This window comes from Aspergillus nidulans, chromosome IV, assembly GCF_000011425.1.
Source record: "Aspergillus nidulans FGSC A4 chromosome IV".
NCBI classification, from domain to species: Eukaryota; Fungi; Ascomycota; class Eurotiomycetes; order Eurotiales; family Aspergillaceae; genus Aspergillus; species Aspergillus nidulans.
The window spans coordinates 1,930,093-1,955,489 of NC_066260.1; the positions used below are offsets into that span (position 1 = coordinate 1,930,093).

The 25,397-nt window shown below is 49.9% G+C and overlaps 6 protein-coding genes across 6 annotated transcripts, besides 1 other annotated feature; 1 reads left to right on the forward strand and 5 right to left on the reverse strand.

Annotated features, from left to right (window-relative positions):
- Positions 1-25,397: part of a sequence feature (contig 1.129 1..627835(1)) that runs on past both edges of the window.
- On the reverse strand, positions 628-7,499 carry ANIA_07572 (protein kinase RIM15; the record flags this gene model as incomplete). Its single annotated transcript, XM_675749.1, has 4 exons — positions 628-630; positions 687-870; positions 1,316-6,882; positions 6,939-7,499. 4 exons carry the CDS (start codon positions 7,497-7,499, stop codon positions 628-630), a joined length of 6,315 nt encoding a protein of 2,104 aa, XP_680841.1.
- On the reverse strand, positions 11,113-13,302 carry ANIA_10961 (uncharacterized protein; the record flags this gene model as incomplete). The annotated part of the gene is made up of 6 exons (XM_050612021.1): positions 11,113-11,283; positions 11,432-12,157; positions 12,258-12,772; positions 12,945-13,021; positions 13,075-13,187; positions 13,234-13,302. The coding sequence occupies 6 exons, from the start codon at positions 13,300-13,302 to the stop codon at positions 11,113-11,115; spliced, it is 1,671 nt and encodes a 556-aa protein (XP_050467983.1).
- Positions 13,620-15,197, reverse strand: ANIA_10948 (uncharacterized protein; the record flags this gene model as incomplete). The annotated part of the gene is made up of 6 exons (XM_675750.2): positions 13,620-13,918; positions 13,975-14,428; positions 14,494-14,574; positions 14,692-14,808; positions 14,872-15,042; positions 15,186-15,197. The coding sequence occupies 6 exons, from the start codon at positions 15,195-15,197 to the stop codon at positions 13,620-13,622; spliced, it is 1,134 nt and encodes a 377-aa protein (XP_680842.2).
- On the forward strand, positions 16,658-17,207 carry ANIA_07574 (uncharacterized protein; the record flags this gene model as incomplete). Its single annotated transcript, XM_675751.1, has 2 exons — positions 16,658-16,988; positions 17,182-17,207. 2 exons carry the CDS (start codon positions 16,658-16,660, stop codon positions 17,205-17,207), a joined length of 357 nt encoding a protein of 118 aa, XP_680843.1.
- Positions 17,945-19,480, reverse strand: ANIA_07575 (C-3 sterol dehydrogenase/C-4 decarboxylase). The gene is made up of 2 exons (XM_675752.2): positions 18,817-19,480; positions 17,945-18,707 (listed from the first exon to the last, which is right to left on the reverse strand). The coding sequence occupies exons 1-2, from the start codon at positions 19,384-19,386 to the stop codon at positions 18,045-18,047; spliced, it is 1,233 nt and encodes a 410-aa protein (XP_680844.1). The 5' UTR covers positions 19,387-19,480; the 3' UTR covers positions 17,945-18,044.
- ANIA_07576 (GTPase-activating protein LRG1) lies at positions 20,602-24,450 on the reverse strand (the record flags this gene model as incomplete). The annotated part of the gene is made up of 6 exons (XM_675753.1): positions 20,602-21,021; positions 21,074-21,360; positions 21,411-22,490; positions 22,525-23,175; positions 23,228-23,930; positions 23,986-24,450. 6 exons carry the CDS (start codon positions 24,448-24,450, stop codon positions 20,602-20,604), a joined length of 3,606 nt encoding a protein of 1,201 aa, XP_680845.1.

Here is a 25,397-nt window from a genome sequence, read left to right on the forward strand (position 1 = left end):
TTTGGAGCGCCTCTTATGCACATCCATGGCGGCTATCTGATACCTTCTCTTCCTTTTTTTTTTTTTTTTTTTTTTTAAAGCTACGTCACTGTTTATATTCCAACTTATCTATAGCTTCAGCTGCTTACTCTTAGATACATAAACTGCACACATACTATCAATCGTACGCACTTCTCTATCATATTCTTTGATATTAAGCTCCGTCCAGAAAATAAGCAGAATTCAAGAGCGACTCGGCAAGAACGATTCAAGATTCTGACAATTGTTTCTGATTGTGACTCGGCATGTAGTACATATATAAAAGCTTAAAGGAGACTGATCTTATATTTGCGAGTGTCCATTGCCTATATATTTTACTGTTTTCTATATATATATGGCCTATATATACCCGAAATATCATGCTTTTCATCTCATGCTAATTGGGTCTAGCCTTATAAGAGCTGGCAGATATTCCCATCTGTTCCTCTTGATATGTTAGTTAGCCATAGCTAAACTGCCTGCTTACATGGACTTTAGTCCCCCAACAATTCATTCCAGGCTGTCCGAGTCCTGTACTAATTGTCTATCCCTCGTCATGCTATACCATTCACCTAGTCTAATATGTATATTGTTCTGTTCCAAATATACCTACTATTATTGATTCAGCATTATCATCTAGAATCAGAGTCCCGAATGTATCTACATACTTCCCTAGCACGGACTCTGGCCGAAAGGCGAGGAAAGCATCTCTCTTTTCCCGCATCAGCAACGGTATAAATGGTTCCAGTAAGGATGCATTGCATGGGGGATGCTAACATATAGATACAACAGTCTTGAAGCAAGTTTTGGTCTGGTTTCTTCCTGCTTTGGAACCAGTGCCAAGTTGATAACCTGATGGATAGATAGATACAAACGAGAAGAAACAGACAAGGCAGGAGAGGACAGAAGACCTTCCGAAAGGAGAAGAAAACTGAGAGAATGTAGAGCTCGAACAGCCTGGTCAAGTCGATATGAGATCAAAAAAAATGGAATCCTAAGACGGATATCGCGCCCAAACACCCGCTTAAGCCTGAACAAGACGAAACGACAGTAAACAGACAGGAAAGCATATTTTGACAGAAATGTGCTTGGAGCGGGCGAGAAAAATCAAGTTGAGTCGTGAGATGATAGGGCATCAAGAAACGCGCAATGTAAGGAAGTAAAGGCAATGAATAAGGATGACAAGTATAATAAAGCTCGCTGGACGAAGTGGAGGGATGCATGCATTCAGGACGTTCAGGTCGACTCTATGGTATATAAAAAATAATAGACGTGGACGGTTCTATCCCTTCCTCACCTCCCTGGTCGAGGAGTTTTCTCTGTATCAGGGTTGGGGCAAGGTGTATGCATGGGCCGAGGCGTGGCGTCAGAATCTGGGATGGGAGTGAGACTTGATTGGTATGGCCCCGAGTCGGCCGGGCCGTCGAACACGATCGGGGGAGTACTCGGGTACGCCTCGCTGGGATTCTGAGACTGACTGGGAAAGACGACGGGGGGAGTTATCTGTCCTCGCTTAGGGGATTCAAGACTTGCAGTACTGTCTGCCCGTTTGTGAATTTTCGTGATATACCGAGAGCATGGTGGCTTGGTGTCAGAGGTTAACAGCGCAGACCTTGAGGCCAGGGCGAGAGGTGAAGGCGAGTTCCTGGGGCTTAAATCGTCTTCGATAGATGGTAAAATAGCCTCTTCGGGGATGTTGAGATCTTCAAATTTGCTTTCCAAGGAGCTCCGACCGGACCTAATTTTATCGCGTGCATGTTCATCAGCGTCATCGGAACCACCGCTCCTGCTCCTTTCTCCGGCCTCTTTGTCTTTCTTAAGAGCATCTTCGCTTGTGCTAATGACGCTGCCCCTGCTATTGGTTCTCATCATCTCAATACCCAGCTTAGAGCCTGGTCGACTCGCGCGATTCCTTGGACTTTGCGTCCTGGACGGCAGATTTCCGAGCTCCTCATCTTCATCATCGCCAGACTCCGCACACTCGTAGCGTTTGCGCTCGAGCGATTCTCTCTTTGCTCGAATGGCTTCACTAGAGCGCTGTTTTCGCGGAGTGATCATACCCGAAGGACTCAATGCTGGTGGACTGTGAGCAGCGTGAGGCAAGCCGGGGAAGGGAACCGTTGAGTTCTGGGCTCCGCGATTTGAGTCTGCGCTACCTTGTCCGGAAGTTGAGTCCTCAGATATACCCAAACCTCCCGTGCCCTGGGACCAGTCGTCCGTTTGCCGGCTTACAATGACGGGAACTTCCTCAGCTTTGATGGAATCCAGATCCCCAAAATAACTGCTGCCGACAGATTCTTCACGACTAGACCCCCGGTATGAGCTTGATGGTACCAGTGCGAACCCAGATGACACTGTTGAGCTTGGACTATGGTCGGATTGGGTAGGGGGCGTTTGGCGAGCAGCAAACATTGATGGATTGTAGTCTTTTGGAGGCGGCTTCCACTGACAGAATTTGCAGAGAACCTCCGTCAGCTTTGTCAGGGTCGGTGGCTTTTCGATCAGTGAGTCGAAGTGATGTGTTTCTGGGAGATCTTTGAGATAACTGGTAACCGCGATGATTGGCGTATGTCGATTGGCACTACGGGTTTCTCTGACCATCCGCGCTACGTCGGCCCCGTTAACTTGCGGGAGCTTAAACTCTGTCATGATGATATCGAATTGAACCTCGCTGAGCGCATAGCGTACTGCTTCTGCCCCATTGGCAACTGTGATAGTGCGGCAACGAAGTTTCTCAAAAAGACGCTCCATGACTAAGCGCGAGATTGGATGATCCTCACAAATGAGGATGTCCAAGGGCCTGAAGAACGGACCATCAGCAAAATTGATCTGCGAAAGTCGCCTTGAGCTCTGGCGGCGTCGTTGCACTTTTAGTAAAGCTTTCGCTCGAGGATCCTCATTGTCTGATGAAGAAGGCGAGACGTCAAACAATTGGCTTCGGCGTTTGTGGTGACCAGGGACGTAGGTTTCTCTGGCTAGGGATGAAGAGAGCTCGCCATCCTGTGAACCAATAGTTTGTGACCGTGTCCTTGTTGACGGAGCACTCCCATGACGGTGTGGACCTGGACCTGATTTATCAGGAGAATGTGTTCCAACCCGGTTGGGTTTGATGGGCGACGATGAGGCAGAGCCAAATTTATTGCTGTTTGCCACGCGAGTTTGATCAGCAGAAGCAGGCTGGAACGATCCGCTCGACTGGTGTGAAGCTGTTGTTGAGGACGATCCTGAGGTCTTTCTGCGCTCATGGTTATGACCGGTGCTAAACTGAACAAGAAGAGGAGATGAAGGCTGCGAGGGTCGACTTGGTGAGGAGTTGGCCTGACTAAGGGAAGATGGAGACGCAGGTCTGTTGTTGCCTTTCGACTGGGACAAGGTCCGTTGGAGAGACATTGGCAATGGGCTTCCATCAAGCGACGGTCCAGAGGGTGGAGTTGGACCGGTTGCCTGGGTTTGGCCCTGTGTTTGCGGTTGCTGCTGAGTTCCTGCATTGCTTGACTGGCGTTGTTGTGCTTGCAACGCCTCCTGTCGTAGTTTCTGAATCACATCTTTGTTAGCCTTCTCCAACATCGGAAGATTCTTGAACGCGAAGTTTCCAAAATCATCTGCCAATGAGGGCTCGCTTAATCTTCTGCTTCGGGGTTCCCGAACATGGGGAGGAATATGCAGGGGCATCAATGGCCGCTTAATTGAGTTAACTTGTGAGCGAACTTTATAAAGAGCGTCATGCGGTCGGTCAATATATGAGCCAGTTGTAACCGGAGCCTGAGGAGAACTCTCGTCTTCTTCAGTAAAAGCCTGGAGTGTGGCACCCCGGGCATCAAAGTATTCCGTATCTTCGGGGTTTTCCAGGTTGGGGACGAATTGAGCCTTATCTTCTAAGAGGGTATCCCAATGGATGTCAGCAAACCAAGGATGACTCCGAATTTCTGCTCCACCATTGGGATATTTCTCTTCCAGGTTCGCGCCTATCCGCTCCCGGGGGTTAATAGCCATGAGCTTGTTCATGAGGTCAATGGCTTCAGGTGATGCCAGTTCCTCAACTTCGCCGGGCCAGTTGATTCTTCGATGAAGTATGTTCTCGAAAACTTCGTCCGGGGTGGCCGCATTGAAAGGAGGATAGCCGAAAAGAAATTCGAACATGATACACCCCAAAGACCACCAATCACTCATTTCGTCCTGACCAACACCGTTGATTGTCTCTGGTGCCAGATAATCCGGTGTACCCACGAAGCGTCTGTTGTGATCCTCGGGGTCAAACAGTGCCATTAAAGGCGGCATCATGGTTTGCTGAGGAGGGGTACCCGTTGACACATTGCTGTGTGTCGGCTGAAGTGGTTGTAAGTAAGGGGATTCGGCTGGCTCGCTCTGACCCTCTTCCTCGTGTGCGCTGTCAGAAGGGGGGGGAGGAGGAATAGGCATGGCACCAGGCGTTTCACCTTCGTTCAGTGACAACGTTCGGAAAATCGCATTCAAATTTTCGCTACCTCCACTGTCACTGCGATACCCAGATGCTCGACGCGATGGTTGTCGACTAAGCCCACTCTGGTTCAAATTAAAGTAGGACGGCTGAGGCATGCTGCCTGCTACATCTGGCGTGATCAACGGAGTGGACCCTGGTGAGCCACTTCCCTGAAAGTCGAACGAAGCAGATCGAGACGAAGCTATTGAGGTGGCTCGAGGAAATGATCCTTGCTTTAGGATGTCTCCTGATTGTTCGTTCATGCTCTTCAGAACGCGCTTTTGACGACCAACTAACCCCATACGAGACAGACCAAAATCTGTCAACTTCAGATGACCCTTTTGGTCAATGAGTAGGTTGTCAGGTTTGAGGTCGCGATGCACAATGCCTCGACTGTGGAGATGCTCAACGCCTAGGACAACTTCGGCAATATACTTTTTTGTCCAATCCTCAGGCAAGCCACCGAGGATCTTAACAAGTGAAGCACAGTCGCCTCCATTGAGATACTCCATGACCAGGTAAAGGTAGTCTTTACTGGAGAACGTCCAGTAAAGCTTCGCAACGAAGTCACTTTCCCCTTGCCACATCATGATCGCTCGCTCGGCTTTAACATTGGTGACCTGGTTCTTGGCAACCATATCAGCCTTTTTGAGCACTTTAATCGCATAGTACTCCCCAGTCGTCTTCTTCTTGGACAGATAAACACTGCCAAATGCACCCTTACTTATGGGCTTGATGATTTCAAAGTCTTTGATGGATGGAGGTGACGGGCGTGGTTGGGGTTGGCTTGCAGTCGTTAAATGAGGTGAAACAGGCGGCCTGGGCAAATCAGAGGATGTCGTTGACGATTGACGGCGGTGATGTCGATAATGATGAAGAGCCAACTCGCCTAGATTGGATGAGGGCGATACGATTGGGGATGATAAACTCTCAGCCCCAGTGGAAAGACGCGGCTTAGGCATACGCAGCGGCGAATGAGGTCCAGACACTCTAGCTGGCGAATGTTGTCGCCGTGGCGAGCTGGACAGGCCCGGAAGCACCAGGCTTCTGCGCTTACGCTCCAGACTCCGATCCGATGACGGGGAGTCAGTCCGCATAGCCCCAGTTATAGAAGACGAGACAATGCTGCTATCACTTTGATCGCCTGAATCGATATCAGCCAAAGACAAACCACGCCGCGACGGCTGAGAAGTCCCCAGCAGGTTCGCGACACTCTTGTGTGAGCGAGGAGTGGGACATTCCATAGGACTAGATGGACCAGTTGAAACAGCAGCAGATGAAGATTTCCCCTCAGAGGAATGACCCGACTGGAAGCGATCCGTTGCATTACGCATCGACATCGTCAAAGCAGACACTGGCGGAGGTAGCTCAGGCTCATGACCAGCATTTTGCACCAATATAGACGCTGAGGAGGCAGATGGGTCGGAGGTTGTCTCATCTGATGGCGTCTCATCTTCAGAGGAGCTAGAATCACTCAGCTGCCCGGCAGCGATACGCTCGGCCTTTCTCAGTGCCGCAGTAATGCATTCTTCCACCAGCACGGTATACTCAATGCGAATCCTTTCCGCGTATTCAACAATTCGGCGATGACGGATAACCGCATCAACCTTTGATCTCGCGACTTGCTCTGTGTCCGTACACAGCGCAGCAAGACCTTGTTCCTGTTCCAAAGTATTAGAGCTTGGTGAATGCCATTGAAGCACCTGAGAAATACGAGACTCCGATTGTGGTGACATGGTTCGGAATTCGTCGCCGTTGTCGCCTCGCGACTCTCTAAGAACTGGCATGTTGATTTCTAGAGCTGTATCGCAGAGATCGAGTATCAACTCAACAACTCGAGCTAGCGGTCGTCGAACTGCAAAAGAACGGGCACGTATATGACCAGACCCGGAGACTGACTGGTCTCTGGACCTAGGAGGAGTTGCGGGAGCGGAGCTAGTCGTAGACGTAGATCCTGAGGAGGGCGCCGAAGCGACGGGCGAGGGTCCGATGGGCAGACCTTTATATTCTGGTTGAGGCAAATGAGGGGAGCTACCATCGCGAGAACTTATTGGTCTACCCTGCCTTGCCTCTAACGCGTCTAGCACTCTCACGATAGCATGCCGGTGCTCATTGAGGTTCTCTTGGGCGATCTGAACGTCCATCTCTGCTTGATGTTCTTGCAGGCAAAGATCCGAGTGCTTCTCGAACCACCAAGGAGTTATTTGACGCTCACAAATGCGACATAAGACAGGTTCGGGTGCAGGGTGTTTGGATTGATCTGGTTCATTTGCAGCCGCCTCCGCTAGAACCGTCAGGTAGTTTGCTAGAACTTCAGCTCCAACGCCCAAAGACTCTACCAAGGATGATGGCAAGTCGATAGTAACTTCTCGTGGTTTTGAATATGGCCGCAACATCCACATAGTCTATTGCAGTTCATGTCAGTCCATGTAGGCTTTCCGAGGACAAGACGGAGACTTACGTGAGCGACCCCTTCGGCTGTACGGTCATAAACCATAATACCCTGCCCTTCGAGGTTCAGAATAGCTGGGCCATCCTCCTCCATCTCGAACGAAGGCTCCTCCGCCGCACTATCCGCTCCATCCGTTTGCTCCCGCTTTAGAGGCCGTGGTGCAGGTGCGTACTTAAACACTGAATCAGGACCAAGCTGCACAGATACACGGATGAACCGGCTGCGGGAGTCATCCTCCTTCAGAGATTCTATCGCGTCGAGAAAAGCACTTTTGTTGTCCACCAGAACGTCCGAGATCAACCGCCGCTCTATCGTATCCAGATCTGTACCCACGACCTGCTTCCAGGACGGACTAACCCATTTAACACGGCCTTCCAAATCCAGGTCGACGATGACATTTAGGGTCTGCTCCGCTGCTTCCCTCAGGTTCTCCCGTTCTTCACGCATTGTATCACTGCTCAAAGTACGCGTAGGGAGATTCTTCGGATCGACACTCCGGGCCTCCTGCCGTAAGGCATTCACGGCCGGTGGAGTAAGGTACTGAACATTTTCCGCGTCATTGCCCGCCATGCTGGCGAGACGTTTTCGCCGAGAGGAGGGAACGGGTCCCAGTGCGTGAAGTCAAAGGATGTAGAACGATGAATAGCCGGAAATTGTAACTGTAAATTGAGCAGAACCGTCTGCAGGGCAGAGCGGAAGCCCTCGTTGGTTGGCTACGGATTCATTCGCTGCATTAACCGGCCATGGCGAAATCGCGGGGGTGGTGAAGAGCACAAGCAGCCCTACCGCGACGGATTACCGGATCAAAATCGTGGATGTAACAGCTGAGGTGACGCTCTCTTCTCAGGAAGAGAACGGGTCGAGAAAAAAACCGACTGATCACGTAAGAGGTTAAGAAGTCGAAACGTGAAACAGCGTGAGAAAGCGGCTATGCGGGGGGATTGAATGGCGCGACGGTCAACGCGAAGCTAGGATGATCCGCACCAGTTGACGTTTGAGCAGGGGTGAGCGACCAAGGGCTTGTCCGAAAGCCGGAGCAGGAGATTCAGTAAGGAGAGAAATATTTGGAGACGGGGATAGATAAGTGAACGGGAGTAGATAGAGCCCAGCAGAGTAACAGACTGGAAGTCAAGACTCAAGAGTGCAGAGCGAGTGCTCTGAGGTTGGCCAATGGTTCGCGATTACGGCCTGACTAAGAGCCCGTACTAGCGGATAAACGGTCGGGAAGATCACGTGGAGACCATCCCAGTCCAAAACATCCACTGTCTTCTACTAGAGTTGGATTCCGGACTGTCGATCCCGCTATGTTTTTTTTTTCTTTCTCAGGATGCTGATGGAGCGCACACAGTCTTCTCAGCGAATTTGGAGGAATTGAAGCAATTGACCTGTCGAAATTACCGGGTCCGATCTGTTCTACCCTATGATCGGAGGCCTGCTCCACCCGCCGGGACAATTAAGGACGCCACAAACAGACGCACTTCGTCCCTCGGTCCCAAGCCAGATCACGAAAGAAGTCTCAATATCCTACAGAAGAGGATCATGCTAGTTAACCTTTCTGGCCTTACCACGAGTGTGGATGAAGCCGAGACACCATGACTGTTTACCCAGCCAGTTTCCGTGTCCACTTTACAAGGCTTCTTTTACTCTGGGTTGGAGAAGCCCGTTATTCGTCAGGACCCCGGCTCTTCTAGCATTAGCGTGGATTATATTTTTTCTACGTATTGCTGACTGTTAAGACGGCTCGTTGATGGGGTACCGTTTTTATCATGGTGAAAGATAGGCCTTCGCCGACTCCAACAGTGTTCCGCCGAGATCGATGTCATCATTGTCGAGCGCCAAAGGATATACATCCATGGATATAAAATAATGACTATAAGTATAGTCATCTTGGGCTAATATCGCCAGACATCCCAAAAGATTCGATCTCGACAGCACCGTGGACGGCCAAACGCCACATACAAAGTGTTCAACGTCCTTTGTTAATCATTCCATCCAGCCGCATATTCCATTCGATCTCGAGTCTCGCCCGTAGTAGTTGAAGCCTTTTGTCCTACATTCCTGTTACCTATCACGATTGGTTGTCCTATATCAATCCCTATTAAGAGCCACTTTATTGCATACGCGCATGCAGTGCTGTATGCAGCCTGGTCTAGAGGCATTTATTGGGTAACCAGAGCGCCACTGTACTGGCGACAGATTGGTAACAGTATCAGGTGCTTAGTCGGCCCATGGACGGCTGCGTCCAGACCCGAACGGAAGTCTCCTCACTTGACCTCTTCTGTCCGGCTATGTCATCACCATGGGTGACTAGACAAATTTAGCAGCCGGAGCTGCTGGAGCTGATGACACTACCATGCAGATGGATGTTTCCGTTTGTTTGCAGACGAGCTTTCTGTTCGAAGGGGATACTGATAACACCGTATCTCCTCTCTGAAATACTGAATGAATTCTAGAGTCGAAGGCGATTCGGAACGGTATTCTCAGCTGAAAGAGGTCCGAAGACTATTCGTTGAACTCGCACGGGAGACCATCAATACTCCATCAGGAATGCTTATCACTTCCGCAAGGGTTACCTCAAACACGATGATTCCACTATGAGTCGGCCTTGCATATTGTGTACACTGATGTGGGGTATCTTTGCACCGATCTCCCATCCATGAAGAACGCTCTAAGCGAAGCATGCGAGATGGATTAACGAATATGCGCCGCATCTGGCGATGGATGAATAACTTTGTCAAAGATTCAAGGGCAAACGTAACAGTCCCACCGTGTTCTGGAAACACAGGCTAACCAAGGGTCCAACTGCGAAGATGCCGGGGGACTGCGGGGTAGGGAAATTGTGGAGAGGATCGCCGAGTGGACAACCGCAGTGCACACAAGTTTCAATTGACTTAATCGAACTAGAAACACAGTGCATCTGCGATCCCACGCGCAAAGAAAACATTGGAGTCTCACGGATCCTTTCCCGCTCACAACCATTGGCCGAAAATCCAGTCTTCAACTGCCGTGAGTGTCTGCAGCAGGCTCGATGCAAATCCCGAACCAGTCGACGAAGGAATTCTTTTTACGTTATACTTTTCATGCCAAAGCTGGATAGCCAACCTACATTTTTGCTTTGCTAGGCCTGGAATAGGGTTGTCTCTGAGTTCATGCACCGGGCTTTGTGGAATGGAATACACTGTCCGGCTGTATCAGTCACAGAGTGCATACCGCATCCCCATTTGAACCGGAGATTGTTGATCACTAACCTAGACCGCATACTACTTCAGCGCGGAAAGCATATCCGAAACCCGCGCTTCGCCTCCATTCCAGAATGATCGACGCAGGTTTGCGGGGCCTGCGTCTACATTCCAGTTGTAAGCTTCGAGAGTCGATGCCGAGGAGTTCAAGGAGATCCATAATGACATCCTTGTATCTCCCTCTGACTTCGCCGTACCCATAGGGGAGAAACCGGTAGATAGTGTTAGACTGGAAATGGCTTGGCACAGAGTCGTTGTCAGCAGTTACTTAGCATCTATGTACCTGCAGTGCACCTCAAATGATCATCTGATAATATGATAGACGAGTAATGGGCTCAAGCGCTACACATCGCAAGACCACTTGTGATGTCCACGGCCGCAGGGGGCTTAACATCTCGAAGCAGTGCCGCCCGCATGAACCTACTTGTACTTACGGCAACTCGTGCGCATTAATGGTCCGAAAAACTAGGAAGATAGTGAGGCACAACGGTCAACTTAACGAAGTCTCGACCGGACCATTCACAACCAATGCAAAGTTTATTCAAGTATGAAAATATCAGTAGACGTCTAGTTTCATACCAAATTTTCGAAAGATGATTTTTCATATTTCCAACAAACACACGATGCCGAATATGTTGGCAGTTGAGTTCCGGTTTATCTCTAGTAGAGGCTGGTCTATTCAGGTCACTATAGTTATGATGCTCTGTGCAAGATGCCTTTGGGGAAATATTGGGTAGTAGCGTAGTATAACAGTGTAGGTGAGCCCTTAAGAATCTCGGTATAGTGCCCGTAGGTAAGTGCCACCCACTATGAAGATTGTCTGTTCATCAATTAGCTCTCCTCAATTGAATACAGTGTCCGCCGGAGGAAATGATACCAGTAGAGAACGTCATATAATCACCTCTTGCCCTACCGGCAACAAATAGCACCCTTCCGTGTCGCCCCTATATTGCGCGCTCGGCATGCTTGCGCAGCCATGTTATGAACTCATTGATAGGTGCCAAGTCGATAACCCTGTCCATTGGGTTATTTCGTCTCAGAAATAGACGTCCAGTGGTCTGCTCCGCAAGGGCAAGAAGCTTCATATCGCTCTCCACATTATCTGCATCTGGCCTCTGGAGCAAATTGCAAAAGATGGTTATAACCGCTGACATGGAATGGAAGAGAAGGACCCTATATTAAGAACGCAAATGTTTAGGCACATATTGACGATGCATGTAAAACAGATAGGTTTGAATCTTACCAGAAACTCCCTGCACTCACCCGGAACTCAGAGTCCCTCAGAAAAAGAAGTAATGAGCGGCTGGCTTCGACGGAGACAGTCAGGCTTGACTGAAGCCCGTGTATCAGTGCACCTCCGTCCAGGGAAGGTGACCGCCATGCATTGCATCGACTGCTAGCGAGGTGGATGAGGTTTACACAGGAGTAGTAGCTCATGTGAGTGATGATAAGAAAGGTATTCTTCGGTTTTTCATGTTTTGGCATGAAGGAAAGCTGCGGCCGGAGGTGCGGCGGCAGGGATGTTCTCCAGCACTCGAGCTCTTCGTCAAGTTCGCGGATAGAGCGAATGAGTTCGGTGTCAGACTTGCGGAGGCCGTTGTAGGAGTACAGCGCTGTGAACGCTCGAGCTTTGATCATGCTGAGACGTAGATCGACGGGGAAAATTGGGCCGCGAATGTCGGCGTCGGTTCCAGGGGAATGATCCAGACATGAATGAAGGTGCTCATGATAGGCGGGCGGTATGTCAAGTGCACAATCATCATCTTTGAGGACATGCGCTTGACCTGTGCGAAGTGCGAGGTCTTTGTCAAGGGTATAACAGAGCCAGAAAAGGGTGCGAAGATGCTTTTTTGCAATCACGTCTGGGGTGCTAGGGGGGGCCAGAGTGTCGGTCATTGTATGAGCCCCTGAAGCTATGACAAATCGTGAGGCAATGGATGTATAGTATACAGCTATTTGTAATTCGCCAGTGATGACACTGATCAGGGCCTAATAATACAAGACCAGCGAGTCAGCAAAGAAGTCGGAGGTTAGGGTTTGAACAAACTCTGGACTTGTCTCACTCTACGTAACACGAGGGAAGGCCTACCAGTAGAAGAGTTGTCTGTAATGCGTCCAGATTAGGCGGTTCTTGTAAGATAGCCGGCAGAATTCTTCGCGCTTGCATGATATACTCTCTGCAAGGAACAGGAGGGGGCCGTGCAACACTGCTACCGGGGTCAACTTGACCCAAGCAGGAAACAAGGGCAGTAAAGGCGAACACACAAGCTCGCGCGCTAGGGTTCGGGCTTTCGAGTCCAGGACCCCGTTGCTGATATGCTGCCCGGATTGTCAGGGGGAATAAAGAGGAGTCAACTACCGGGAAAACTTTGTGCATCAGAGATGACAAGTACGCGTCTAGGTATTGTCTGAGTATTGGTTTAGTTGGCAGTTCTAGGGCTGTGCCGTTTGGCCAAAGGTCCAAGTTGTCCGTGGACGAAGGAGGCTTCTCCCAAGGAGCATGGTGAGAAGTCGGGAGCGAAATAGCAATGCCTGTGCGTGACTTGATCCAACGGAGACCCTCAGGGAGCAGGTTTGGAGCTCCAGCCTGGCAATCGTTGATATCTAAGATTTCCCAGCCCGCAAAGTGTATGATTCTAGGGCACGGTGTCAACGTGACCGGCCAACAGCGTTCTGTGGCTGATGTGCCAATCGTCCCTGCAGAGCTATCCACTTTAAAAGGCAATTAAAAACGGCTTGAAGGTTGGTCCGTGGTGTAAGAGGAGAGAAGACTAACCGCTAGACATGGCATCTGTCCTGCGCTCATCGAGCCGCCGTATGCGCTCGATTAAGCTAGCTCTGTTGGTCACAGTACTATAAGAACGTTAGCAGGTAAATTGCTACAAAGTCTCGATGGGTATCGGCACCTGCTGGCCGCGGTCCTTTTGGCTCCTTTTCTCGGAAATGGACGCCGATAGGTACAATCCAACTGTTGATGAAGACACCAATTACATCGTGGACGAACGCCGTCACATTTAATCTACTGCTTTATTAGCAAAGGCCCACCAATCGATGCAGGAGCTAACCTTCCGCCGATAGCACACATCGCAGGCAGTAAACTTGCGGGCCGTAGTATGTGGCACATTGTCGTGCATTTTCAGGGTGGCCTGCCTTGCTTAAAGGCAGAACAGAGAAGTACCCGCTCTGGGCTTGTGGAAACCAGAATAATGACGAGAAACAAAAACTGCCACATGCTTGATAGGCGCGTGGGCAACTATGCTAAACCTAGCTATTACCACATTCTCATTATGCTCGCACTCGGTCCTGTTTCAGCTCCGCATTCTCCGCTTAATAACAATCTCAACACGTGACTGGATCCTCTTTTAAGCTGTCATCTGTAAGGCACGAGTTTATTTTCTATGAATGTCTATCAAGCTTCGAAGATCAGCCCGATCAGCCCTCTTCGTGTTCCTCAAGAAGCAGTTGCCACGAGGTGGGCTGCCTTCTTCATAGGATCTGATGGCCAAGTATATTCAAACATCTCGTGCGGCAGCTCCGCGTTGGGAACGTACCGACGGAGTTCATCCAGCATCTCTCCCCGTCGCTCATCGTTGATCCTTGACATCATCATGACTGTCACCGCATGCGCATACCGCAGTTCATTGTAAAGCTCTAGACGCTGCGGAATCTGATCTACAGTCGTGTCCGCGGTCATCACTCCGGCAAGAGCTGCCGCATCCTCAAGGGCCTGTGCAGCGCCTTGGCCCTGGTCTATACACAGCTTGTCAGTATTTCAGCAGTATAAGCGCCAAGTCCAAGAAACATACGAGGAAGCATGGGATGCGCGGCATCGCCAATCACAGCGAGCTTGCCGCGAAAGAAAATACGCGCCGGATTACGAGATGCCAGACTCCACAGCTTCACGTCCTCTGCCATGCGGCACATTTCTTGTAGCTCCTCGCCAAACTCGTGGAATGTTTCCAGCAGCTGGCTGAGACTCCCTGCGTTGTGCCATACGGCATCATTCTCGGCCTGCGTCTTCGACGCAGACGGGAAGATTCCACCCACGTTGAGTAACTCGCCTCTGCGGCAAGGGTACATCACAAGACGCCGGTCCTGGGTCGCAAAGACATGAACCCCGTTGAGACCAATTCTCGCGAGGAGATCGGCCGTGAGTGGGTTATCTCGCATTTTGTGGACGGGTACCAAAAATCGGTAACAATTCTGTCCGGTACTCACGCTGCCCCTGTCGGCTCCCACAATGCCGTGGACCGAACGAGACTGAAAGAGTCAATCAAAAAGCATTAGTCTCATGCGTGACAGTACATCGCGCAAGAGACGCTTACATGGATGCCGTCAGCGCCTACGATCAGGTCGGCAGTGTATTTGGTGCCATCCTCTAGAACAACCTCACCTGCCTCCGCATCCTGTATGATTCGCCAAGTGTTAGTCACTTATGGCCAGACAGAAAGTCTTGGGAAGAAACCGAGGGAAGCTGGGATACTTGCCACCGACAACACGGGTGACGATAATCGGATATTGACCTTGCGGCCGTCAATCTCTTGGGCGGCAATGGCACGCAGGACATTGTGCAAATCCACCCTATGGGTCAGTACCCATTCATCATGCACATTCAGAGTACGCTGATGCTCCCTCGTAACCTGCCATACTCGTCAGTTCATGATCTTACAAGACCAAATCAACAATTCGCCGACGCAACTTACGATGGGCGTGCGTATGTGATTTCCTTTCGCATCCCAGATTTGCAATGTCTCGCAGTGAACAGGTTGAAGCCAATCCAACTTGCATCCCCATGCCTTCAGGATACGAGTGGCATTGGGTGCTACGTGAATGGCCGCACCGACCTCGTTAAGGAAACCAGACTTCTCAAATACCTGCTCAAGCGTTTAGCAAACGACTTCCAAGAGCGGATCGCAGGATATTTGGCTCAATAGCCACTTGCCTGCACGCGGTGCCCTGCCCGGTTTAGGGCTATACCGGCCCCCAATCCGCCGAGGCCTGCGCCAACAACAATTACGCTTAACGGCATTTTGATAGTTGGCTGATGTGAAGATAAAGAAGACACGAAAAACTCGGAGCTTCGAAGCTGATTTCTGATGTATTCAGGAAGCAATATACCGACGATGGGGATGCGTGCAGCTTTTTATACATACATTCTCGAGATATAGGCCGATGAAAAAGCCTCATACCTTCTAAAGAGCCTGCAGGCGGCAAGACGACCGCGCCGATCTGCAGCGGCCTGCCCACTCGGGTCATTACCTGAATTCGGTGGTTAGATCGGTTTGCTAGTGTTCTTACTATATCTACTGAAGACATGGGTATACTTCGGAGGCCGGACGGAGAGCGCCGCTGCCGAAATTAATGGGTCCTTCCGCTTACCTCATCGGAAGGTCGTCGAGCATCGGATGTTCTACGGAGTATTATGTCCAGGCGAGTGGAGATCAGTGTCACAATTTCGATACGTATTCCAATGATGATTTTTTTAGTTTCACTGAAGGGTCCAGAGCCAAAATCCTTCCTACGGAAGTAAGATTGAACTCGGTGTGAGGGATTATTGGCATCTTGCTTGTCGACCTCCCATGTTGACACATACTTATAGATACGGATCCCTTCTTGTATAATGGGCATTCCGCAATCCTCAAAGCACTCGTGCACCTCTAACCCCTCACTTCTCTTTTTTGACACCTTGGCAAACTACGACGGAAGGCAGGCACCATGACGGTCCTCAAACCCTTCCTCACTGGCGTTGTCGGCGCAACAGTCTCGTTGCAGTTGCTAATCCTTGCAATATGAGCTATCTGTACGGCACAGCGTATCGCGGCTCCTTGCGATATAGCACAATGAAGGTGTTGTATGTCGACTACGATGGGGGCGCGGTTGGCCAGTCCGTCACAACGGCCTACACCATGATACAATGCCCTGGATTTCCAACTATCCACCAACACACGCAAGAGGAGTACCCAACAGAGCAGGACATCCAGGAAGCTACTGCAAAGGCGACTACTGGAGAGCTATATATTCTGTCCCTGGTGCCTCCTTGCGAATAACTGACGCGCTATCTTCATCAGACAGCGCGAAAGCGTACGATAGCACCCAGGCCCTAGGTTATGTTTATAAAAGTGCCGTTTGTCCGGCCTATGCGCAAGGCGTGTACTCGAATCTGGCTCAGCTCTCTCAAGCCGCTGCTGCCATCTACAAGCAGACGAGCCTTACCGCAGCCCTAAACGCAGTCAACGCCTCCGACCCCTACATCGCGAAAATTGTTCTCGATCCAGTCTCATCTACCTAATATTCAGCCAATGAACCAGGGCGTCCGGCTCTACTACAATACAGTCTCAATGGTTATGCCTATCCTTATCCAGTTCTTCATAATGGCTTTCGGTGGCATCTCTGCCCAAACCAACATCTTCAACGCCTACTCCCCAAGACAGAACACTATCCTCCGATTCACCATATCAGTCTGCTACACATTCGGTGCCGCCCCTCGTAATGACTGGATATATTTGGGCGTTCCGCGAAAATCGGGATGTCTCGTCCGGCCAATTCGCTTTAACCTGGATGGCAATCTGGCTGGCCATGCATGTCCATTTCCTTTTCATCGACTCCGCTATCTCTGTCATCCCGATGCCCATCGTACCTTTCTTTGTCTTGACCTGGACCATACTCAACGTCTCCAGTACCATTGGTCCGTTTGACCTGTCTCCGGGCTTCTATCGTATCGGGTATGCATTCCCGGCACATTCTCTTTATGAGCTCCTGCTTCAGAACTGGATGGACGGGTGTAACCCGCATCTGTATCGGGCCTTTCCGATTTTGTGGTGTGAGTGGGTTGTGGCATTGGTCTTGTTTGTGGTTAGCATGCGAATTCGGACGAAATCTAGCTTGAACACGTTCCTCAGCAAAGGGTCAAGCAAAGTATGACCCAGTTTTGCCTTGTTTATGCCATAACTTTCCCAATTCTTCTTATTTTCTTTTGGCTCTAGACGGCTGGGTATATGTATATTACTATTTAGCACTCTCTATAATTGGCGAGCGTTGAAGATCCACCTGCGCTGCGCTTAAACTCTTTGTGCTTCTCTTCTCTACCTTGCCATTTCTCCTTCTCCTCTTCATTGCTTTAACTATTTCGATTTTTTTTCACCACTCTTATGCATATGCACTATATCAAGTAGACAATTTCCATTTCTGCTCCGCGCTCACTTTGCCTAGTCTTCTGAAAGCCCGAATCTGTCCCAACAGCCTTTGAGTGTATTCCAGACTCATCCAAGTTAGAAAACATAGCCCCGTGCTGCAGTATGCCTAGACGCATTAGTCTAAGAGAGGAGAATAGTCCAACCAGCAACCTTAGCTCCATACGCTCATATATCATGCAAGCGCACATTATGTTAGAGTGGGTCATCATGCCAAAAGGAATCCAAATACGTATCAAATAGCATCTAATGTCGACTAATTTATTCATCAATACGTTGGCCGTCCTGAGTTCGCAATAGGATTCCAAGTTTAGAGAGCCAATTTACTGAGTACTTCGCCGACAGTAGAGACGGAATCTTTCTGAGTACTGCGAAACAATAGAGGAACGAGGATTTTAGACATAGACTGGATTTAGAGACCATAACATATAATATTTTGTGTGTGTGTTTCAGTGCTCTGGGTTTTCTGAACTTTATGCAGGTATTCCCTATATATTCCATCTAGCATAGGGAAATAAAAAGTGGACGTTGACGGAAACGCGAACGGTTGAAACGGTAAAAAGAAGAAACTGTTGAAGCATAATTAGGAGGTATATACGTAAAAAAGATTCTCAGACAGGTATGTCGTAGCCTCGAGTATGGATATATTACAATAAGAGATAACGAACGTCAGTTTGCAACAAGAATCACTGCCCTTTCTTTTCACCCTCCAGACGCCAGCGCTCGAGGAAATACCCCACAGCACGGGCAAGACCCTCATCAAGGGGGACAATAGGCGTGTACCCAAGGCGATCCTTAGCCTTGTCACAGGAGTAGTACCTCGTCATACAGGAGTAACGCACCGCCCGCCGCGTGAGATTTGGCGTTTTCCCCACGAGTCCCAGAACGGCCTCGGCAAGACCTCCAATAGGACCGAGCAGCCACTCAGGAAGCTGCCAGGTTTGATGCGGTTCGACGACCTTATCCGCAAGCGCCCAGGCAGCATGCGTAAAGTCCCAGAAGTAGACGGGTTGGTCGTTTGTGATGAGGAAGGCCTCACCGTCGACGCGTTCGTAGTCGAGGAGGTCACCCTGGCCTGATTCGACGCGTTTGTAAATGGCTAGGAGGCGGAAAGCCGCAAGGAGATGTGAGTACGCGACGTTTCCGACGTATGTGAAATCGAAAAGATTGTTGTTCTCGCCGAGCTGCATTTTCCGGACAGTGGGCGAGGCGTTAACGCCATGGCTGAGCATTTTAATAATCAGTTGGCCGTCCTTTTCGCCGTAAATGCCGGACGGGCGGAGCGCGCAGGTTAGCATTGAGGATGGGGATTTGCGGTTGTATTTCAGGACGGCTTCTTCGGCTTCAGCCTGTGGTTTCACTTAATGTTAGCGATCTCTTCTTATAATAATATCGAAATTTCTTCTTCTTTTCTTTTCTTTCCTTCCTTTTGGGAAGACCAGAGGAGAGATGGTGTACCTTGGTATCGGAATAGTACTCCTGCTGCAGCTTTCCCCTGATGAGAGGCCAGTCCTCGTTCACATTAAGTAGGTCGCTCTGTGTGTCGTGGATAACCGAGGCTGAGCTCGTATAGACGAATGCCTTGCACTTGCCTCCCCAATCTCCCCGGGCACCACCCGCAACTTCGAGCAAGGTCTTTGTCCCTTCGACGTTGAGCTGGTACAGCAAATTTTTATCTGTCAACATTGCACTCGCGGTATGAATGACCACGTCCGGTTTGACCTTGCGAAAGACGGACAGCATCGATTCAGCGGACGTCAGGTCGCCCTCGTAGTAGTCCGCCCCAGGTAACCGGTTGTTTGTAGTCCGCAGGTCAGCCACAGCGACTTTGGCAATGCATACTGGGTAACGGTCTCCGAGTTTGGGGTAGTCGAATCTTTTATCCCCCTGGGGTTTGGGGAGGGAAGCGCTGGGGTCGGTCTCAGTTGGGAAATTCAATAGCTGATCGACGATGTGAGAGCCTAGAAAGCCGCACCCTCCAACTACCAGGACAGTGCCCAGGGTCATGGTAGGTCGCTTTGTAGTCATTATGACAAAAGGGGGGAGGCGAAGCGGCTAGTTCTAGGAGAAAGACGGCGTAGGAGGGAGCGACGAGGCAGGTCACGGTCGGAGGAATTAGCTGGGCACTGCTGGCAGTGAAATCTGTCTTAATCTCAGAGAAATCAGTTTATGGATAGATGGGTCTGGGGCCGAACGACTGGGGCTAGCTCCAGACAGTGCACGTGATTTGATCCACTTCCTACGTAGATAGAGACATGCAGACAGCGTAGTACACCAGAGGCAACCCATTTGCCACGGACTGTACATAAACTACATAGCCTATGATTGAGGAACAGAGAGCACCACCATATTGAGATCACATGGATGCTTTGGGTAACTGTAGAGATCAGAGGAAGACAACCAGAACCTGCAATGGAACCACCGAACACTTCCAGCGGACTCAATGACAACAAGTTAAGACGCCGCTTCAAGAGAAGAGAAAAGAGAAGGGGAATGGGAAGAGGAAAGATAAAGAAGTCAGATAAAGAAGTGCAGTACGTAGAGAGAGGGTGGAAAAAGAAACAAGACTCGCCATTGTTAGGTATCTTTGCCGTCTTATTATCGACTGGCGGGAAAGAAATGAGAAAGAAACAAAAGCCAACTTTAACAGGAGTCAGTGGTCAAATAAGTAAAGGCTCTCGCAGATTGATGAGAGATGTGAAGCGATGAGGGATGAGAAGTCAGGGAGTATGGAGGAGAGAAATGGAATGACGAAGACAGACTAGAGCATTGCTGGACTAGAGGGCAATGCTCATATGACATACTAATTGCCAAATGCGATGCAATAAACAAGCACAATGAACGACAGAAATGACACCCCAAGTCCAGAAATGTGAATGGAAAGCCATGCCTGAACCGAAGTAAAGTTCCTCAAGTTTCTGACGGCGGCTGACCAATGAACAAGATAAGAAAGATGAGACGGAACTTTGCGACCGGTTTGCAATGCAATAATTTTTAAAAGACGAGAGAGGCGAGCAGATGGCGCTTCAATAGCCCAAACTAGGAGATCCGAACACGTTGCGTTGAGACTGAACTTGGATAAGAAAACTGACCGCAAGCAGGTGTGGCAGTTAAGGTGAAGAAAATGCTCCATGGCCGAAAATACGCATATAGCATCTCTCTGGAAGCTCAAACAGTGAAACGACACGCGGCCCAAGAGTGGAATAAGCAACCCTGATCATCATATGTAGACCGAAAACATGGTTAACCAGCAACGCCCATAGGTCCTGGGTTTGGACGAGCTCTGTAAGGTACCTGCTGGGGCTGGCCTTCGGATTGACTGCCTGTGCTAGTGCTGCGGGTGCGTTTATCGAGATCTTTGTTGGGTGCGATGGCACCACTTGGATGCGAGTTTCCACCCGGTCCAGGCACATGTCGAACCGAACTTTGCATCTGAGATGCCGTATCCTGGTACGGGTCTGTCTCAATCCGGGCAGAAGTAGGGACGTTGGCTCCACGGCTTTGATTAGTTATAGTGAATGTTTCACCGCCATTGCTTGCTTTCTGAGAGAAGCCACCCCTTGCAATGTCACCATATCTTTTCAGGATATCTTTGGTCGTGACTTCCGAGTTCTCCTTGAAGAGGTGGCTGTCGCTGAGAACAGATTGAAGGTCTTCCGGAATCTGTACGTTCGGTTTAGCGAACAGCTCAGCAATCAGATTGGCGAATACATACCTCACACATGGTGTCATTGTACGTAATGAGCGCGTTGACAGCTTCGATTGCGAGGAAGCTTTCATCCACAGCGCTTGTCTTCGTATTGGGATAGAGAATGTTAGGAGTCATAACGGTTGCGAGATTATGGATGTCCATCTTGCTGCCAGTCTCTTCATCGACATGGGAGAAGGATGATGTCCAATTGAGAAAAGCGAACAAGACTTCCATTGTGTCACGATGAGCTTTAGGAAGCAAGCAACATGTGAGATGAAGCACCCGCTTCTGTTTTTCCAAATCAGGGATTTCTAGATATGAGGTTAGCACAAGTCAATATGTCACGGCAATTGCGACATACTTTGAGATGCAACAAACAAACGGTGCAACTTAAATGTTAGAAGTGGATCGGGCATTTCGCGGAGGAATTTCTTGAGAAGAGCAGCAATCTGAACTGGGTTCTCCTTTGTCAAATCCACTTGCTCGTACTTGGTGTCGATCATCTCCGAGATGTCTTTCAGTCGTCTAATGTTGCCGTTTTTCCGGAAGACACCTTCAACAGACATGTCCATTTGGCGCATGGCAGACACAGAATCATCAACAAGAGCCGGAATACGAAGAGCCCCCGGGCCGACGCCATGGGTAGACTCGGTGCCTTCCTTTTCAACAAGGTAGTCAAGGCTAACGCCAAAGACGCCCTTCTTCTTTCCACCCTTTTTGGCATCCTTGGTAAAAGCTCTGCCGAAGATACCCCATATCGTTGGTTTCCGCGATTCAATCAATGAAAGGAGTTCCTCCAGAGTGAAAGCACCTTCCAGCAAGGGCTCCATAGACAACACAGCAACATGTCTTACAATAAAGTATTCCAGGGCAGAGAGTTCGGAAAAGTACCGTTTGCCCCTCCCAGTCGGCGCAGGGTAAGGTTGTTCGATACCAGCATTAGAAACACCGCGCTGATGTCCCTGGTTGTACCTGGGAAGAGGTTCAGTCGTGCCCACGAGCTTGGTGCCAGCATGTCTGTAAGCGTTCGGGCGCTGCTCTTTGGCTTGCTCTGCTGCGACAATTCGAGGAATGTCATCCAACGTCAAGGCATCTTGATTGCCAAATGCTAGCTCAGTAACAGGTTCTCCATTGGCGTCCTTTTCCTCCACAATTTGGAAGCCAGGTCCCCTAGAGTCCGAGCCTTCGCCGCCTGAGGAACCAGGTCTGACGCTCCTTCCTTCAGGCCCGTCAATAATCCTCGACGCTCTAGCCTTCTTGTACGTTGTGGAAAGTGTGCGCTCATTCCGGATTGACCGTAAGCGTCGCATCTCACCGACTGTCTGCTCGAGAGAAGACCCGTCTCCATCTTTTCTGCGGCGCAACTCGCCACCAGGAGGTATTTGATTACCGTCAGACTGTACAACAGAGTCTTCTACAAACGAAGACGGCATGTCAGTTTCTGGGAGTTCAGCAGGTGTATATTGAATACATACCTGGTGGGAAAAGGGTTCCTCCAGCTCGTAAAACAGCAAGAAGCCGTGCCAGAGCTACTCTAAGTAGAAAGACAAATTGTTGGAGTTTTGTGACGCGTATAAAGCCCTTCTGCGTGTTGTTCACAATACCTTTGTGAGTGACACAACTAGAACATAAAATCTGCTTGTCCTTGGGGCTCAAAAAAGCATCCTGAAGATTTGTTGTCAGGTCTGTCTGGCACGACGAGCAGAGAAAATGCGGAGGCTTTATGTGCCATCTATTGTCACCGAGCATGACGCACTCATCATCAATAGGCTCCTTACACGCTGCGCAGCAATCGGAGAGCTGATCGGCCAACGTGTCTACACCGACCAACAGATCTGCCGGCGTTTCCTCCTCCTCGAGCGGCCGTAGTGACTCAAGATCTCCAAGACGGTCTAGGAGGCTGTGGAGGCCTTCAGGGCTTTGCTGTTCTCTCTCTAGCTTCAGAGCGCCTTGCAATCCAATGCGGATGAGAAGTTTGAGGTAGTGAGCAAGACCGGTAACAAGCGATAAAAGTTCTTGGGTAACGCCGAGTTTCTTGACGCCGGTTTCCTGAGTTTTGGACAGCAGTGCAAAAAATGCGACGATCTTTTTGCAGAGAAGTTTCGCCTCACGACCGAAGGCGAGGTCTAGACGGAAAGTTAGCTGGTTAGTCGAAGTTTGTGAAAAGTCATGTCTTACCCTTCATTCCTTGGGCTTTGATGGATACGGCGAGTTCATCAACAGCGGAGAAAAGGATTTCTACGTGGCCGATAAACCGCTTCGCGACAAGAACCCCATCTAGGTACGCGCCGTTACTGACATGCAATAGCATATCTGAGATGCAGGCAGCAGACGACTCCTCGAAGGTGGAGAGAGTGCTCCAGATTTTGTACACCTTTTCCTCCATCAAGTCTTCTTCTTCGCGAATCTGGTTCCGCTCCTCGTCGCTAGCATCCTCTTTCATCTGAGGATATTCCAGAGGCTGGCCGGTCGGAGCAAGGCGAACATTCCAAAATTTATGGATCATGTAACATTCAGGATGCCAATGTTGGTTCTGTCCGTTGCGGAAAATCTCCACGAACTGCTTCAAAATTGCAGTGTGACAGCCGTGGCACCGTTGGGCGAACTGCGTAGAGTAGTGGTAATGACAATATACTTTGCCCTCGTGCTCATAGTAAGAGTCCTGTGCGCCAAAAACTGTTGGACAGACCGAGCAGGTAAAATGCTCAATGTGGTACTTGCGGTCCAGTGCGGTGATATAGGATCCTCGCAGCGCACCACCACAATCGTGACATAAAAGGTCTAGCCTTCGGAAGTAATCAATTTCACATAATGGATATTGCCCGCTTCCATCTTCTGCATCGACGGGGAAGAACTTGGATGCTACTATTTGCCCACAGTCCTATTGGTGTAGTTAGTATGCTGAAATGGAATAAGCTCAGAGCTGAAAATCTCACCTCACACTTAAAGCACTCGAGATGATATGTCGCCATCAGTGCTCGAACGAACTGGCCGGTGAGGGGTTCATTGCACTTTTTGCAAATCCTTGATGAGCTTCCAGGGGACTTGGCGTGCGGTCGGCCATTCGGTCGGGGTCTTTCAAGCGGCCCTGAATTTTCCCAGTGATTAGTCCGATCTTGAGGCGTCGTCGGGTCTCTGGCGTCAACGGGATTCGAGTCTAGACGTCGGATAGGGCGACCATCTACCGGGCTTTGACCGGAATCCGGTCCAGTAGAGGACGCGTTCCATGGCCGTGTGCGAGGGGAGTCGAAGGGAACAGTACTGTCAGCAGGAGACGTGGGCGTTTGCGTCTGAAAGCTTCCTCCATTGCTACCGCCGTAGCCACTGGTGTTCAGGGACGGGCGGACAGCCCCGTTGCCCGGCACGAGGCTGTCCGGCAGTGAAACGTCGCCGGGAGGCATGTCCTGTGAAGAACTATGCCTTTGGAATATTGATCCAACTATACGTCTCCAATCAATATGTGATGATTTCTTCTTAACTTTGTTCCGATATGATTGAACGAGGTATTGCAAAGGTAAGGGTCGGTTTGCCGCCGGAGTCAAAGAGATTCGATGAGAGCGCAGGTTATTCGATCAAGAAGTGTTAACAGGCGATGCAAGTTACTAAGCGTAAAAATGGCACATCCAAACAGTCTCCTGTGCTTTGAAATGGGATGTTAGTTTAGACAGCGTGTTCTTAGCTTCGCGCGGGGCTGGGAGGAAGCATGTTTAGGGTCAATTCATGGCGAACTCACTTCAAGCCATTCAGGTAGAGCTTGCGGGGAAACTCGAGGGACAAGGATCACAGCGCGTGACCGATAGGGCTGGCAAGTAAGCCACAGAATCACCCACTTGAACAGGAAGAAGAAGTCAAGTCAGCTCAACAGCAGAACGTAGCCGCCTTGTGAAGAAGGTATCGGATTGAAAGGGCCGGAGCTCAAAGTGAGACCAACGAGCGGCGGAGGTTGATGGCCAAGATCAACACCATACCTGGTCACTTTCAACCAAAGGGGATTCTTCGACAGCACAGTCTCGAATTCCCCTGAAAATCAGAAGGCAGTTTTTTGAAAAAAAAAAAAAAAAAAAAAAAAAGCCCAGCAATCACAGCCAACAAAACCAGACTCAATAGTCAGAAGGGTATGTTTGGGGCAGTGCGAATACATTGTTGCTCTGCCCCCCTATGCTGCCAGCATCACGTGTCAGCTTTACCGCTGCTCACACCGCCTTGAAAGAAAGGGTCATATGTTTGTTTTGCACTCCTTTTGGGTGGCTGGAACTTGTGCCTGGGAAAAAGGGTCCACGACTCCACAGGAATTAAATCCGGTTGAAGACGAAATCAACGTTCTGTCTGAATCAATGAGCTGATGGAC

What these genes read in the sequence shown, in the direction of transcription:
- ANIA_07575 (XM_675752.2), bottom strand. Translation starts at nt 19,386, where the DNA reads ATGACTACAAAGCGACCTACCATGACCCTGGGCACTGTCCTGGTAGTT. An exon ending in AGTACTATTCCGATACCAAG is followed by an intron (nt 18,708 to 18,816) that starts GTACACCATCTC and finishes GTGAAACCACAG; the next exon opens with GCTGAAGCCGAAGAAGCCGT.